The sequence below is a fragment of the Plectrocnemia conspersa genome, unplaced genomic scaffold (assembly GCF_051122295.1).
Source record: "Plectrocnemia conspersa isolate PC_06_02 unplaced genomic scaffold, ASM5112229v1 ptg000002l, whole genome shotgun sequence".
Classification (NCBI taxonomy): Eukaryota; Metazoa; Arthropoda; class Insecta; order Trichoptera; family Polycentropodidae; genus Plectrocnemia; species Plectrocnemia conspersa.
Genome location: NW_028277166.1, coordinates 7,645,552 through 7,661,618, shown reverse-complemented (window position 1 = coordinate 7,661,618; position 16,067 = coordinate 7,645,552). Strand labels below are relative to the sequence as shown.

Genomic DNA, 16,067 nt, shown 5'->3' with positions numbered 1-16,067 from the left:
TCAGAAAATAATAAATTAAATTACGACATAATAAATACACTTTTGTTAAACAAGAGTAAGGAGATGTAGAAGAATTTTTATATAATACTGCTATATTTGTGCGATATTATTGAAAAGCTGAATGCGTTAAATTTCTTACTGCAGGGAATCAATATGCACTTGTCAGAAGACTTAAAAAATAAATTTAAAAAATACAAATGAAGCAAAAAATTAATAATGTGAATTATTTCTCTCAGGGGATAAAATCTGGTTTTGAAGTACACCAATATAATATTAGCAGGTTTAAAAATACTTTAAATATAAATTAGTTGAAGATTCTTTAAGTTATAAAAATAACAGATTTGTGTTCCTTGGGGTTTTTCGTACGCCTATATATTCTTGCTATGATTTTTCCAGAGACAGGCCCCGGGTATTTGTCCCATCTCCCACCTCCCCTCTCAGCAGGTCTAGGCGTGACAAACAACAGTTATGACTATTCGAGTGTACGCGTCCATTAACAGCATAGAAACCGTTGGACTTTTCTTTAACAAATAACAAGGTTCCGTGTCAAATATATTTATCAAACATCGCTGAATTTCGCATTTTATGGAATGATGACATCGCCAAATATACAGATTTCAAATTTACCGATACACCGTTGTACAAGCATGATAAAATATAATATGAATAATACAAAAAACAAAGATTCTGATTCCGCCCTAAATTATCAGCAGATGATCGAAAAATGTAAGGGAAGTTGGACTCTTCATCATTTCTTAAAGATATACAGACCACATCAAGATCAAGATTCCCACCCTAGACTTGACCGCAGAAATGCCGAACGCCAAGAATTCAACTCGATCTTCGATACGACTCGGAAGCTACAACAACGCAGTATGATTTATAAATAATTTATATTAAAACTTTGTAACGATACAAATAGACGCGTTCACAAAAATTATATTGGAAAGTTGCATGGATTCAAGCTCTATTTAAATTTATTTAAGTATAATACGAATTGTTGAACCATCTTTCGACAATACTATGAATACAAAATTTAGCGAATAGTTAAAAAAATAGTCGCACTAGTTGAGTTTTAAATAAATTTTTGGTGGCCGTAGAAAATTCATGATACATTATTTACAAACCACTCTCTTTGAGATAATGATATACAAAGAATAACGACTGAATCTCAATACGTTGTGATGCTGGATATGCGCTAATTGAAAGATTGCCCATACAATGCATCGGCATCAATCACACGCTGCGAAACACGTGTACGCTGAGTACCAAGCAACTTATAAATCGCTTCAATTAACTAATATAATTTCATATTCATAAGAGATATTCGTAAACGGCTCTTCGAAGTGTGTAGCCCTATAAAAACGCTTTTCCGATGCGGAAATTGAAGACGTTCGAACGAACGCGATACTCGGAAACGCGAGAGTTGCGAAATCAAAATCACATACGGAACTAACACACATACATCAGAGCAAACACAATAAAGCTCAAATGGAGTAAACAAAGGTACATACATAATACCGGACGATGGGATTTAGATGTACATATGTAGAATGTAAGTAGATACTGAGCTATAAATAAGAAATAATATCAAAAGTACGGCATAAATTTGTAATAAACCTGAGCACCGAAACGACCCTTGCAGATTCTTTCAGAAAACGCATGAATAAGTAATAAGAGCATGAAAATTTAATCCACGTTTATGCCAATTGGTACGAGAATGAATATTGTTTTTGAACATTGTTGCGCATATTTTGATTCACACTATAATAACAGCTTAGTTTATATATATAGCGATACGTGTTCATAAGTTACAAGTATAATTTATCACGCGATGATGGTGACACGCCAAATCAGAGTTAACAGATTAATTTAACTCTGAGAGAGACCATCTCGTTTCATTCAATGCGATTCAATAAAAATAATAACTGATTATTATTATCTACCAGTGGTTTCTGACTAACGCCATCTATTAAGGATCTACGAAACTAAAACAAAAAATGAATAATTAATATACAATTATATTTGTTTTTTATATAAAAGGTTTGAGTATTTAAAAAAATAATTTAATTAAAAATATTATACATGATCATAAATCTCAATTCTGTGGGTAAAACAGTCAACTGTTGTACCGCACATAGATGAGCCTAAGCGAACATAGATGGCGCTGATAATACATTAGCGGATGTCAGAATGATAATGTTCAGCATACACGAAAACGCAATAAGCATTTGACATTTCCGTGTTTCTTATTGACTTATTACTAATTGCATTGTGTTTTAAGGTACTGTAAAAAAATATACATATGATACAAGCACGTATCGCATTAGGCTCACCATAACTTCGTATACTGACAGTACGTATTTAGAAGCCTGTACGTTGTCTGGTTCGTATTTAATGAAAAATGTCCATATTTAACGTACGAGCGTATATGGACAGTAGCGAACCGGTTGTCATTTTCCTTCATTTGGAAGATTCCAAATGCCATATAAAATAAAATCGATCTCAACGTTTTGATTAAATTAAACATTAATTAATACTAAGCTACAGTGGGACAGTTCTGCATATTACCAAATATGCATTATTTTTTTAATGGCTCTCAAACTACATGATTAATAAAATTAACTACGAATATTTTCATATTGTTTAAGAACCATCGAAAATATTTTATATATAAACAAAAAATTTAAAATTATATTATACATAATATATATTTTAATTATCATTACTTTAAGAGTTGAACTATTTTCGTAAAAACATTTTTTTGGGACAGCCAAATTAAATTAAAATTAACGAAAAGCTTCGTGAACAAGAGGAAGATTTTTTTCCTATACTCACGAACTGTGAACTACTAAGAACGAAGACCTAAAAGTGGTCGGTCGACGAGTCGTTTATTCTCTCGTCACCCGACCCCAAGAGTCAGCTGATCTCGACAATACCTACGAGCTGAGGGCGTATTTATACGACGACGCCAACAAACGGTCCTGACTTTGGGAATCGCTACAACGAGCCGGCTAACACAGAACAACGAATTTTTATAATGTCGAGAAACCATCGACTTACTCTACAATTTCTTCGATTTGGCAGCAGTTTTGACGTATATTTCAAAAAAGGCCACTGTATCGATTAAACCGAAAATATTACGTTTTGCACATGACTCCGCCTATCTATTACGCCCACTCAAAAGTCATTATGGTAGAGGTATAAGACACGGCTAATAATACATTCTTAGAACAACCGTATATTATTCAATAAATACATAAAACAAGTATTAATCTAATCATAAAAAATACACGAAAATGTATTTGATTTGTATTATATATAAAATCATTATTATTTTATTCGCGACAAACTTCATAAACGATTTACATGGATCTGAGTGATTATTATTATATTAATGGTTTAGTTCAGCAACAGATTTCTGATTTTTTCAAATTATTATTATTAACAGTCGTTTTAGGGAAGCCGACCGGACGACGACGACACCACTGCATGTTAAAGAGATTTTAATCGTTTTGTCATACGACTAATTAGTCAAACTGGGACTCGCGGGAATTTTACAACCCCGCCCGAGATAGGTATGCGAGTTCAAACGATAAATCACCCCGTTAACGTTTTCATTTCGGGGGTGCAAGTCTAATGACAGATTTTCGCACTGAAAATATTCAGCTGCGATTAATTGATGAACCTTGGGTGGTCGATATCAGGTTTGTGGTTGAATCAGGTAAAAACTTGTGCTACGAGGTAATATGTGAGAATTATTAGCGACGCCCATTTCAAACCTGTGTAGGTGATTAATATGTTCTCCGAATCGATGCGTCACCGTGATTGTCAAAAAATAATAGGCGACCATTTTTGTAATGTGACACGTAAGGAAAATTTTATCGGTAAAGGAAAGATTAATTAACCGAAAGTATCTGTTTTGATTACTCTTCGCAAGGTTTCTTCAAATATCATATAATATATTTATACATATATCTATTAGTGGCGGATATTTTTTTATTTAGCTGGCATGCATGTATGTTACAATGAATGTGTATCATCTCCAAATGATGTATGTATTTACTAGCGAAAAAATATTTCAAAAACTATAGTTAGTTTTAGAAAGTTTATTAGGTCAATTCGTTTAGGATTGAATAGCAAATGGATGTTTCGCAACTGTCAAATTGAGTTTCAAACATTTTAGAACAACATATAAATTAACTAGCATTTATAATATATTTTCGTTATTGTAAAAATGTTAGCGAAATTTAATTTATACTAGTTAAAATAAATCTTCACTGTAACATACAGTAAACCCCCCAATAACACGGTAAATTGGGAACGTACTATTTAGGTTCGTGTAGTTAGGAGACTAGAAAATACTCATACAATTTTTCGCAATACCTACGTACGAATCAGGTGCATATGGTGAGTATCCTTCATTTAACTCGCTCACACATAAAGTAACGGACACCAAAATAGCACGTTCCCAATATACCGTGTTATTGGGGAGTCTGCCGTACAATAAATAAAATATAGGATTCTCATTCGAACGCTACCTCGGATATATAATATATTTGTAGAATAAGACCGGGATTTATGAACCCGTATGTCAGTTAACCCTTGTAGATTCCATATAACAGTAGTTCTTAATAATAATTATTTTAGTCCTACTTTATCATAATTGATATCCATGTAAGATGGGTTAGCTTGTCTAATTAATATATTTATGGCATTTTCAAGAGAAAATCAATTACGTACGTTAATTTAATAAGCACACTTACTGCCGTTAAAAGCGTTAAGGCACTAGGTCAGACATTCGTATTTTTAAGAATGGAATCAGTTACATATACTGTTTTTGAAACATATTCCATAAGTCAATCCCTCAGAACACCGCTGATAATGGGAGAAAATTCCGCTTCCCTGCAATCAGCTACAAAATCAAACTAAATACCCTTTTCGGATATTTAGATAAAATTTTAATCATCAGCCCAGGACATTCATTCCATTCATAATTCTAATTTGGGCAATCAACATGAGGCACTTAAAACCAGCTTTTCAAATGAAAAAGAAGTTCAGCAACATAACATGTGAATTGTATTTGTGCAATAAGCCCAGGATTCAAATTAAGTCTTATTGTAGTCAAACGTTCAGGCCGCAACATCAAGAATAAAGGTCGCAATCGCGACTCTCTAGAGCGCTCCAAATTCAGCTACTAAAAATCGACAAAAATCAATGCCACTCTTCAGCTACGTCGAGAATACAAAGAATTGTATAGTCACGACTGTATTGCTACGAGCTTCCTACGAAGCTCTCGCAAAAAATCACATATATGCTTTGAATTGATATTACAATACTTTAGGTTTATCACCTATGGAGAGACGTTTAAAATTATAACCACTCTATAGCATTCATAAAATGACGAAAATTAAATGTTAAATTTTCAACGTCGCCAGGGCTGTCATATGCAACTTGTTCCTTTGTAATTTTAAATCACAATGGCTGGCATTACGGTCGTATTACGGCTCATAAAGGGTTTTAACGCTAATAAATCAGCACTAGGATAAAAATACTGATACTGAAATCACAAAGAGTACTTTGGATTCCAGACAAGTCATATTAAAACACAACACTAACTAACGTATCGTATGTATCATATTTTTGAAATATTAGTAAATAAAAAAAATGTTTAATGCTTCAAGTACATTTCAATAATTATATTATAGCAATATACTTGAATCAATCAACATATTTTATTACCATTCAAAATTAAATTCATGAAACGACTCATATCGATCACAATGCTCAGGGGCAAGGCCAAGTAGGTCTTGAAAAACAATTATTTATAGAAATTACATTAACAACACACAAAGTACTTGCTTCTAACCCTCTCAAGTGCCTCACAAATATACATAAATACCTCGCGTATTCTCTCGTAGACCGCACGTAATATAAATAATAAAGTGAGCTAAATGAAGTAACTTTTTACGACAAATCTAGTAGTAGGCTTTACATTTTAGACGCATCAAAATAATATTTTATTTTGACACATTTTTTATATAATTGGCAATCTACAGACACGTAGTGATTATTGTGGTTCTAGTTTCTAGAGTAATTCTATAAGCTAAGTAACTTGTATACAAAAATAGACAACATAATTTCATATGTTAGCTTTAGTCAACTTTGCGTTATAACTACGTTGTACATAGTACTTTGTTTGCGAACTCCAAGATTACATCCCAGACTGTTTGTTATATAATATGCAACACGCAGACGAAACGACATTATTCTTTAATCGATTGCCATAAATCAAGACCGAGCCGTTTGTTCACGTCATATTAACGTCCGACAAAATATAACCCAGACATGACACAGCCAAAGAGAGATGGATAGACGTAATGATAGACGTATAAAAAATAAATTATATAATATACAATACAGTGAGACTTTTTTACGGTTTATTAAAAAAAAAATATTGTAGTAGATTGGATGGAAGTCCTGTGAGATCTCCAGTAAAATAATCCAGAAAATAACGTAATGATAAATCAATACGTAAGAGTTCGTGCAAGATCAGAACAATATCTGCAATTGACCGTAAGCTAAACTAAAGTTGGGTGTCGGATCCCTGAGAGGAAACAAAGTGAAATTTTAATTCAAACTTTTAAAATGCCACATAGTTTTGTTTTTACTATATTCTTTTCAACTGTATGTAGTTTAATTCACACATGCTTTCAACTTTTCTATTATATACAATACATATATTAAATATAATATATAAATAAATAAAGGGAACACACAAAGCACACGCGAACGCCGCGTAAAATCAATAACACTTCTCGCACGTCGGCGAGACTTCTGAACTTGAACGTATTTAACGTTTTTAACGTGTCTACTACGTTAAAAAATTATAGAACGTGGAAAAAATCACGTCGAAAACTTGGCAAAAGGCAATGGCTAACGTTTAACGGCAGCTGGTGGCGGCGCGAGATTAATCTTCGATCATCCGAACTACTGGGGGTCGTTAATCATTTTTATAACAATTAATGGAGTGATTTAGGGGGAGCCACGGTCCAATAAATGTTCGACGGTGGGTGAAGAAAAATAATGTATCAAAAATATTATATAACACAGCGCGAAATGATGATTACCTGATGCGTGCGTGCGTACGAGCGTTGCTATAGCGGACAGCGGCAACTCACCTGAAATGAAAAAATACGATTAATTGTCGGGCGAAAAATGTGTTTTTCATTAAATAAAATGGAGAGTCCCGCGACATGACGAAAGTCACGGGATTAAACAAAAAATGGGACGATGACGCTAAGGATTAATGATTAATAAAATAACTTTGCAATGTTCAAATCACGTGGGTGTCACCAATAAAGAGATGTGTAAGGTTTCTAGTTATATCGTATTATTTAACACTTTACCATAGACCATAGTTTTAAATGCTTTGCTTGTGACATTGCAACAAAAAGTTTTAAGTCATGGCAAAGTCATTTAGATCTATGGAATTTAAAAAGCACTTCTCTATAATTTAATTTAACTCTGAAAATTTAAGGTAATGTTGACATCATTGCAATAATGGTGAAGAGATTATATTAATTGGTGTTTACAATGTGAGCATTGAGCAAGCCTAGGACCTTAAAAACCATATATTGGTTTTTGAGGATGGTACGGAGCTAGGGGAGAATCGTCTAGAATTATGATCCTAGTCTGTACAGGTTCTAATAACGGACATCATGGCTCATTTGGAGCTTGATCGCACAAAGCATCAACGGATAGTTAACGCCGCTCTTAAGCATGTCGTGAAGACAATGTGTTAAACCCCCAGGGCGCCTAAAAATAAGCACTTAGATAGAAATATGGGTACGTTCCGTATAGCTTGTATTGATATCTGATTGTTAGCTACAAGGAGTAATTTGCCTCACTAGGATTCCATACAATATCCCCATACATACAAGAACGCGTATCGTCTTAATTAGGGATTCCAATCCCGGGATCCCGGGATCCCGAACGATTTTCAATACCGATGAGTCCCGGGATTATAAAACATAATCCCGATTTTTTTGGATTGATTGATTTATCAAGCATAATCGAATTATTATTGACAAAATCGTAATATTTCGTGTACAAACTTGCGCGAGTTGCACGTGTCATCTGTGAATCTTTGAGGCTGTGAGTCTGAACGTGTTTTTTCAGCAGCAGGCTGCTTAGGAAGCAAAATCAGACCAAGGCTAAATAATGAAACGCTTGATGCTTTGATGTTACTTCGTGAGTCTTATTCAAAATAATGTTTTCCATTAATTGTGTCTATGAATGTACATATGTACATACATTGTCAAAAGTTAATTTTTTATCTTCTCAAATAAATATATAAGACCTTAATTTTTTTATTTTTATTATATTATTTTCTATTTTAAGTCCAAGACTAAAATTATACGTACTTTATACATTGTACGTTATAAAAAACAGATGTAAAAATATATTGTATTATTCATTTTAAGTTATTTTTATCTATAAAATAACATGAAAATTATCCCGGGACTGGTCCCGGGATCCCGGGATCAACTAATTGTAATACCGAAATCCCGGGATCAAAATTTTGGCTCGGGATTGGAATCCCTAGTCTTAATCAAAGGAATAAGAAATAATAGAGACGTTAACACTCCTCCCTTTCCTCAATTGAATACAAGTCAATACGCTCCATACTTGCATTCGAAACATTCACTTATGGTCCAGTCAAGGAATCCCCCGAATCTCCAAGAGTTTAAATCGATATTTAGCACGACTAGCAAACGAGGTCCATAGGATGTATGTATGCATTTAGAAATGTGCTCCAAACTGCAGCTTTATCGGTGTCCAGAATCCATTGTATCAGATATATAGCACGGATAAACCGGAAGACTGCGATGAGGGAATAACTGGGTCTGGATAAGTTGAGAAGAAATTTCAGCAAGAGTAAAAACAATTATAAAATATTGGTAAGAGGAGCTACTTGCTAAAATCGAATAAAATGAAACGGGACAAGCAATGAAGTCATGCACTCAAAACACACATGAGTGCAACTTTCCAAGAACGAGCTCTACATAAATATATGACGACGCTCGTTTACAAAGGACCAACGCGATGTTTCATTAGCATCGCGAGCCAGGCGATGATACTTTAGTATGGTCCTCCCTCTTCTTGCATTTTTTAATGATCTCGCGAGAACCGCTCCCGAATGCAAATGCATCGTTGGCTCGCAGTTCCCGGAACTCGAACCCGAAAGGTCCGCGTGGGCGACGAGGGCGCTGGCCGAGAGGACAAAGGACCGGCCAGAATTAACTCTCGCGTGGTGCACGGTCAAGTTGTTGGGCTCCGCAGACGAGACAAAAGGTGTCGTCCCGCAGAGATTTATTATTCGCAATCTGGAAAGGAGACAGCATAAAAGACTAGGTTACGAGATAAATCTCAGAAAATTACAAAAAGACATATTTTTTAATTTAAATATATTTAGTTGTATTCCCGAAGCGTACAAAAGTTTCAGAATTCTTGAGCTCGAATATTTTATATTATACGATTAAATAGTTTGCTACATTCTAGTCATATTAACCGACCGAAAATAATAGGGATACGTTTACAGTCTCAGATAGATTAAAGAAGAAAGAACTTTCTAGTAAGTCCATAGTTGAGAATGGATATGGTGCGTCCTCGTTATCTGATAGGAAAGTCACGGACTTTATCTCTTGGATTGATTGACGGCTAGTTATCTTAAGGAAAACACCCTCCCTACACTGGCCTCAGCTTTGTTCTAGTCTAAAATAATAGGTTTACAATGCTCAGGCAGTGCAACAAAAAAATATTCGATTACACGAGCGTATTTTAAAATTAATATATATTTAATAACCGGACTTTAAAAGTCAGACGATGAAGCCAAAAAAGTACATCATACCACGAAAAACTTTATTATTTAACATATCCATTACATATTATATACAGCTTAAATATCAAAGATATTTTTTATATCTATACAATGTCATGAAAAATAGTTTATTATATAAAGGTAGTGGAAATGGTATTATACTATAAAACAGAAGCAATTTTCTTTTAAAATTAAAAATTATCTCATAAGCTCTTATCAATGATTTATGTAAAATATACAACGCCATTAACATTTTCATTAAATTTTGCATATTTTTTCGCCTCAAAATGCGCTGTTTAGAATATTAAATAAATTGTGTTCATTTTATCAACGTATAAACACGCGAGACGTTCCTAAGACAAAGAAATCTGGATCGAACGAGCAAATATATACACATTTCACATTTATGTTAGTGAAACTGGATTGCAGTCGGTTTGCTTTTATATCTTTTCAAATCGCATTTCTTGGTTCGGTCTGTTTCAGAGGGATTAGTAATCAAACGGATTTATACCACTGAATGCTTCACCCGCAAACATAAATAATCATGGAAAATTTTAGCCCATTAATACTAACATTCCTTCACTAGAAAATCTAATTAAAATTTCAATACAAAAACAAGTCTCTATTTCTGATAAATCAAATTATTATAATACAAAGTCCTGATAAACTGATTTTTTTCAATCAACTTTTAATTATTTTATTTTTATTACTATGATTTTATACAAGCAAGATTTATAACGTGAAATATTTAATAACAAATAATGATGGTGCACACTTAAAATAGATGAGTACTATCCCACATACATTTTGTCCAGCTCCTCGTAGCTATCGCTGAAAACATCCGTGCGTTTGGCAAGCTCGTTGAGATACCGGGTCACTCGTGCAAGTGGAGCGTTCTCAAGCGCTGGCGTGCTGGCCGCGACGGGTAAGAATAAGGGACGCGATCGCGCTCTTTAGACTCTAGAGCACTCCAAATCTTGCACATGAAAGTGGTCGAGCATTGACCGCCCCTAGACGCTACTCCGAGAATGCGATGAATTGTAACTCCCTCTTATAGAGATATCTCAGAACAAGGAGGAGGATGCTACGAATGTATCGTACAGACCGCGAATCGCAAACTTAGACGATGTGCATACAAAATCTCCACTCCTGCTCTAATGTCACTCTCAAGTCATCGATTAAAGTATTTCTGCTTAAAATACGGGCAAGGAAATCTGTAAAATGTAACAACGTGACACTAGTCGGTTATTGAAGAGAGTGAATCTGAATTTGTGCAAATACTATGAAACACTTTAGGGCATCAGCATATAATATACCGCATGAATATCGTTGATGAAGAGCAAAAGGAACAGAGGACTCAGATTGGATCACTGTAGTACTCCAGAATGAGGCTTACATATTTTTTATTTTACCTTTTCGAGTGTGTCCAAAAGGAAACGGGCCACACACGCGATAAGCCGTGTTTTCAGACTCTGCCACACTTTGTTAGAGCTCTCGCACGACAGACTTGCAATATCAGCTCGACCAAACATAAAAACGGGGAGCCCGTTTAAAGACCCATCGCCGGCTAGGATCGGGGCAATTTCATCAGTCTCTATGGCGCATTCGACTTTATTGCAATTAACTGGAGGCGAGACGCGAGCAACTCTCCGCGAAAGTCGGAGAAATAAAGCGATCGGCGACAATTACAGAACGCTGCATAGCGAAACAAAAGGATGGAAGTTTGCGAAATTGCTAAAGTTCGGTCCAATTGGAACGTTTAAAATGTCTGGTAATTAAAAACCATTGCGTCAATGAACACGATTTGATGCTCGATAGACGATGACGCTCTGCCTACATAATCAATAGAGCAAAATAATCGAGATGTTTGCAAACGATAATAAATCAATTACCAACTATTAAAATTTATCTCAAAATCTTTTAACGTTCAACATAAAAATGAAATAAAATTAGCTATATTATAAATCGGTATTATGAAAACATCAGTGTATCTAATAAACTCACAGGAGTCAAATGAAGGATGCCTAAAAATGCATTGGCGTAGCTATAAGATATTTAGATTTATTAAAAATATGGCCAACGCGACCTGACAGGTTACTCCAATACGTCATGATGACCTTATAAAGTACATAAATACAGAGGTCGGCGAATTACGTCATCAATAAATATCGCAGATTTTTTAAAGTATTTCTTAATTGAGCTGAGGCATGCATCATTAAAAAGAGGCCTTTTAGATGAATTATTGACATCGAAGAAGACCAATTTGTGAATAATTATTAAAAAACTTAAAGTAAATATGCTTATTTTAGTGATTTTATTCAGTGATTTTACAAAACTATAGAAACAATTTATATCTATTTATACATAGCTATCATGAATCCAATACGTCATGATTAGGCATTCTGATTTCTCGATGATTTTCATTTCTTGGGAAATGAGAATTATGAGAAGTATTGCAAATACATTATTACATATTATTCTTAAAACATTTTTTATCATTCCCAGAGCCCTATTAAAACCAAGTAAAAAAAGTATGCATATTAGGCATGAACCCGCCTTTACTTAGACTTAAACATTCGAACAAATTTAATTGTATATAATAAAAAAATGTTTTATAAGATTTCTAGAGAATTTTAGATTTGACATTTTTCTCGAGAAATTCTCGAAAAGAAACACTAGTTGAAAGTGATTTTTAATAAAGGAACTATTTATATTTATTCGTCGAGTTCACCCGCCGACGTTGCAACGAAATAAATAGAGTTGCTTAAAGCTGATCAACTAATTGCTATATTTGTCATTTGATCTCACTAAGAGCGAAGTTTTTCTCTTGCACTGCGGATATCAGCGAATATAATTAACGTCGAACTTGCAAAAAGGACTGGGACTACATGAACAACGCGATGGTCGGTGCCAAATACAAAGAAATGCGTTGTATATATCCGCCAAACAAACGATCGATAACTGGTAGGACTGTGGACTTTCTAAATAATCTTTCCTTTATGAACTTCATCCGGAACTACTACTTTACTTTCGACTTATAAGACAAATAAACGAGAGTTTTACCGAATCAAATCGACAGATATGATCCGTAAAAGAATCCGCTTTCCATTACAATAGGCCCAACTAAGCAGTCACACTCCCAAGAGTTCAACCTGGTCTTCAAGACAACATAGTAATACGTCAAGAACGGCGATTTTTAACTATTGTGATATAAAAATAATTTAATTCATAAAAAAAAAATAAAAAGGATCAAGTATTATTAATATTCACCGTTGTATCCGAAAGACGACGGCGGTGCCGATTTGATTTATTCTATTTTGTATATTGTATGTTTAAATTTTATTTAAAGTTTAATTATTGTATGTCTGATTAGTAGATTATTTAATTAAAACGGCCAAAGTTGCATAATTTAAAAAAAATATATGTATACTTTATTTTTAATATGAGCTTGAAAGCAGTTTTTATTAAGTTCATGACTCTAGCTTGAATAGAGGCAATCGGAAACATGCCTATATTTTTTTGTTGTAAGCTGACATGCGTAAATTTCTAACAAAAAGGTAAGCCAATCAGAAATAATCTCGGCTGCGAGCTTTATAGTGCGCGTTCCTTATTTTATTGCGCTTGAGAACGCTCCTTTTGCACGAGCCATCCAGCTTCTCAATAAGCTTGCCAAGCATAAGGATGTTTTCGGCGATAGCTATGAGGAGCTGGAAAAATTATGTTGGATGGTGCTCATTTATTTATTATTGTTAGTACATAATGGCCATCATGACGCATTGGGGAAATCTGTCAAGTCATTATGGTCAGATTTGTAAAATAAATAATGAAGTATTTCACCAGACTTTTCAGTCTGGAAATCTGTGACATCTATACAATAATATGTGTATTATAATTTAAAATCAATAGATGTAACTTTGCAGCTGGGGCCGGTTTTTAATAACGGCGCATTTTTATAAATAAAAATCTGCTGCCGTGACTACTAGGTTACCAGTCTCCTTACAAACTACGCTATTCCGACCTTGCTTATCGAAAATGAATTTAAAAATGACGTTTTTTAAGCTCACTTCAATTATACATGCACAAAGCAAGTATGCCACATTTTTTTAATGTGCGATAATTTGCGAAAAATGGAATTTTTTACATAAAGGACTTAAGCGTATAAAAATGATATTAACTAGCAATTTAAAAATAGTCAATCGTTCTGGGCATTATTCCAAGTCGATTATAATATAGAACGGGAGACATAAAATTCCCTATTGACTATTACGGGCAAAAACTAATATTTTTTTTTTTTTGTTAAATAATATCGTTTGTGACGCTTTATAAATGTCGTCATCAAAATTCTTGTAATGTGTGATCCGTTTAAAACTAACTATTCTAATTTGTATAAAAACTTTTACTAAAAGATTTAAAGGAAATTCAACGTGACGTAGTCAACAGCTTACATTCGTTCGATACTATCATTATTTAGAATTAGGCAATATTTTTTTTATCTGATATTTGTTATTGCGAATTCAATGTATGTATATCGCTTTTAAAATTCGAATAACAGCATTGACTCAATACTGTTTATATGGAAAACGTGATATTTCATAAGGGCTCTAAATAACTCGAATTTCCTTCATAAATTTTGTATAACACGTAAAAACAGAAGCCTTACAAGAGCAGAGTAAAATAGCAAACAGTCGCACCAGATTCAATTAGATTATATTGGTGGGGTGGGGTGGTTTGGTGGCAGCCTGCGTTGTCAACTTGTGAGGTTTGAAAGATTCGGGTCAGGAAAGACAGGATGACGAGTCGAATGGGGGCATCCAATTAAAACCGAGCATCGATCGTCTGTTAATGATTAGAAGCGTTCGCGTAGTGGTAAATATATATAAAATAACACAGTTATTAATACAATGAGTACGGTAGAACATCATAGATAGCACCAGATAATCTGCCACGGTTGTCAACTGTTGAACGTAACAGCCAAAGTAGACCAGGCTGTTAAGCACCGCTGCTCTGACAAGATCATACATAATATATTACAATACAAAGCTTTGAATGTTACGCGTTTCACCGCGTAATTTCGAGTCGGTCAGAAGGTGAAATCTTCGCGAATGAATTATTCAGTTTTGACGCGTCCGTGAATTAACGTTGTAAATTCGATTAAACAGCTCGAGGAAGGAGAGAGAGAGATGAGCAAGCTGAAAATATCGAGGGTACTTATACATTCTTAACGTTGCAACAATGTTCAATAATTGAAAGACGACGTAAACGTAATTTAAGGGCAGGCAATATGAATATGTAATCGGCGTTAACGGTTTAACTCGCTGAGCAAACGTTTACGTACGCGTATTACACAATATTGTATGATGTACGGTGGCGTTTTAACCCTTTGAGCGTTGTGGCGGCACACGCCAGTAATTAATAACGCTTGATACAAGATGTTATATAGACTTTATAGCGGAACTAATGTATTATATCAAGCGGTTACATGAATAAATTTTAATATTTTCTTTATACCCGAGTGCCATGATTCTTTGTTAACCCTTTAGACGCCAGTGACGTGCCTGCACGCCAAAGCTGTCGGACCGTCAAACGCCAGCGCGTGCAGGCACGCAAATGTTATTACGGACACATTTATTAATAAAATTGATTTTTTTTTCGTTAATTTAATACAGAGACATCTATTAAATGGAATGTGATCGTTAAAATGTGCAATTTTTGAACCATTCTTTTATTATTTACGATCGAGCATACAGACGTTGTTAGGGCTGCTACAATATTTTTTTTAAATGATAAAAAAAATACAATTTTTTGTAAAAAAAAAACATTTTTTGAATTTGAATTTTGTTTTTGTTTATATTATTCCATTATAGCCATATTTACTTTTTTTTAATTTTTTTTGACAAAGTTGAAATTTTTTAAATACATGAAGTAGCCGCCATTTTGATAAAAGATTTTGATTAAAATAACGGAAATTATCGTGTCCCATACAAATATTAAAAACAACCAAAAACATATAATATATACCACATACAATATTAATTACATATAATATTTGTGTGTGACAGCCCTGACAGTGGTTTTTAAAACTTGTTATTTCTGTGCTTTTTTTTCACTTTTATGTTAAAATTAATAAAAAGGAAAGTAAACAGTGATTTTCCAGGTAAATAATGTTCCTCTTTCATAATAATTT

General features: G+C 34.0%; 1 protein-coding gene across 3 annotated transcripts in view; it reads right to left on the bottom strand.

Annotated features, from left to right (window-relative positions):
* Positions 1-16,067, bottom strand: part of LOC148237527 (E3 ubiquitin-protein ligase ZNRF2) — a 129,140-nt gene that overhangs the window by 91,183 nt on the left and 21,890 nt on the right. The window contains exon 2 of one of the 3 annotated variants that reach the window (XM_088181878.1): positions 7,131-7,181. The exons of the other annotated variants lie outside the window; for them this stretch is intronic. Within the exon in view, the coding sequence (XP_088038004.1) occupies positions 7,131-7,181 (51 nt within the window). The remainder of the gene's footprint in view (positions 1-7,130; positions 7,182-16,067) is intronic. 3 annotated transcript variants of the gene reach the window in all.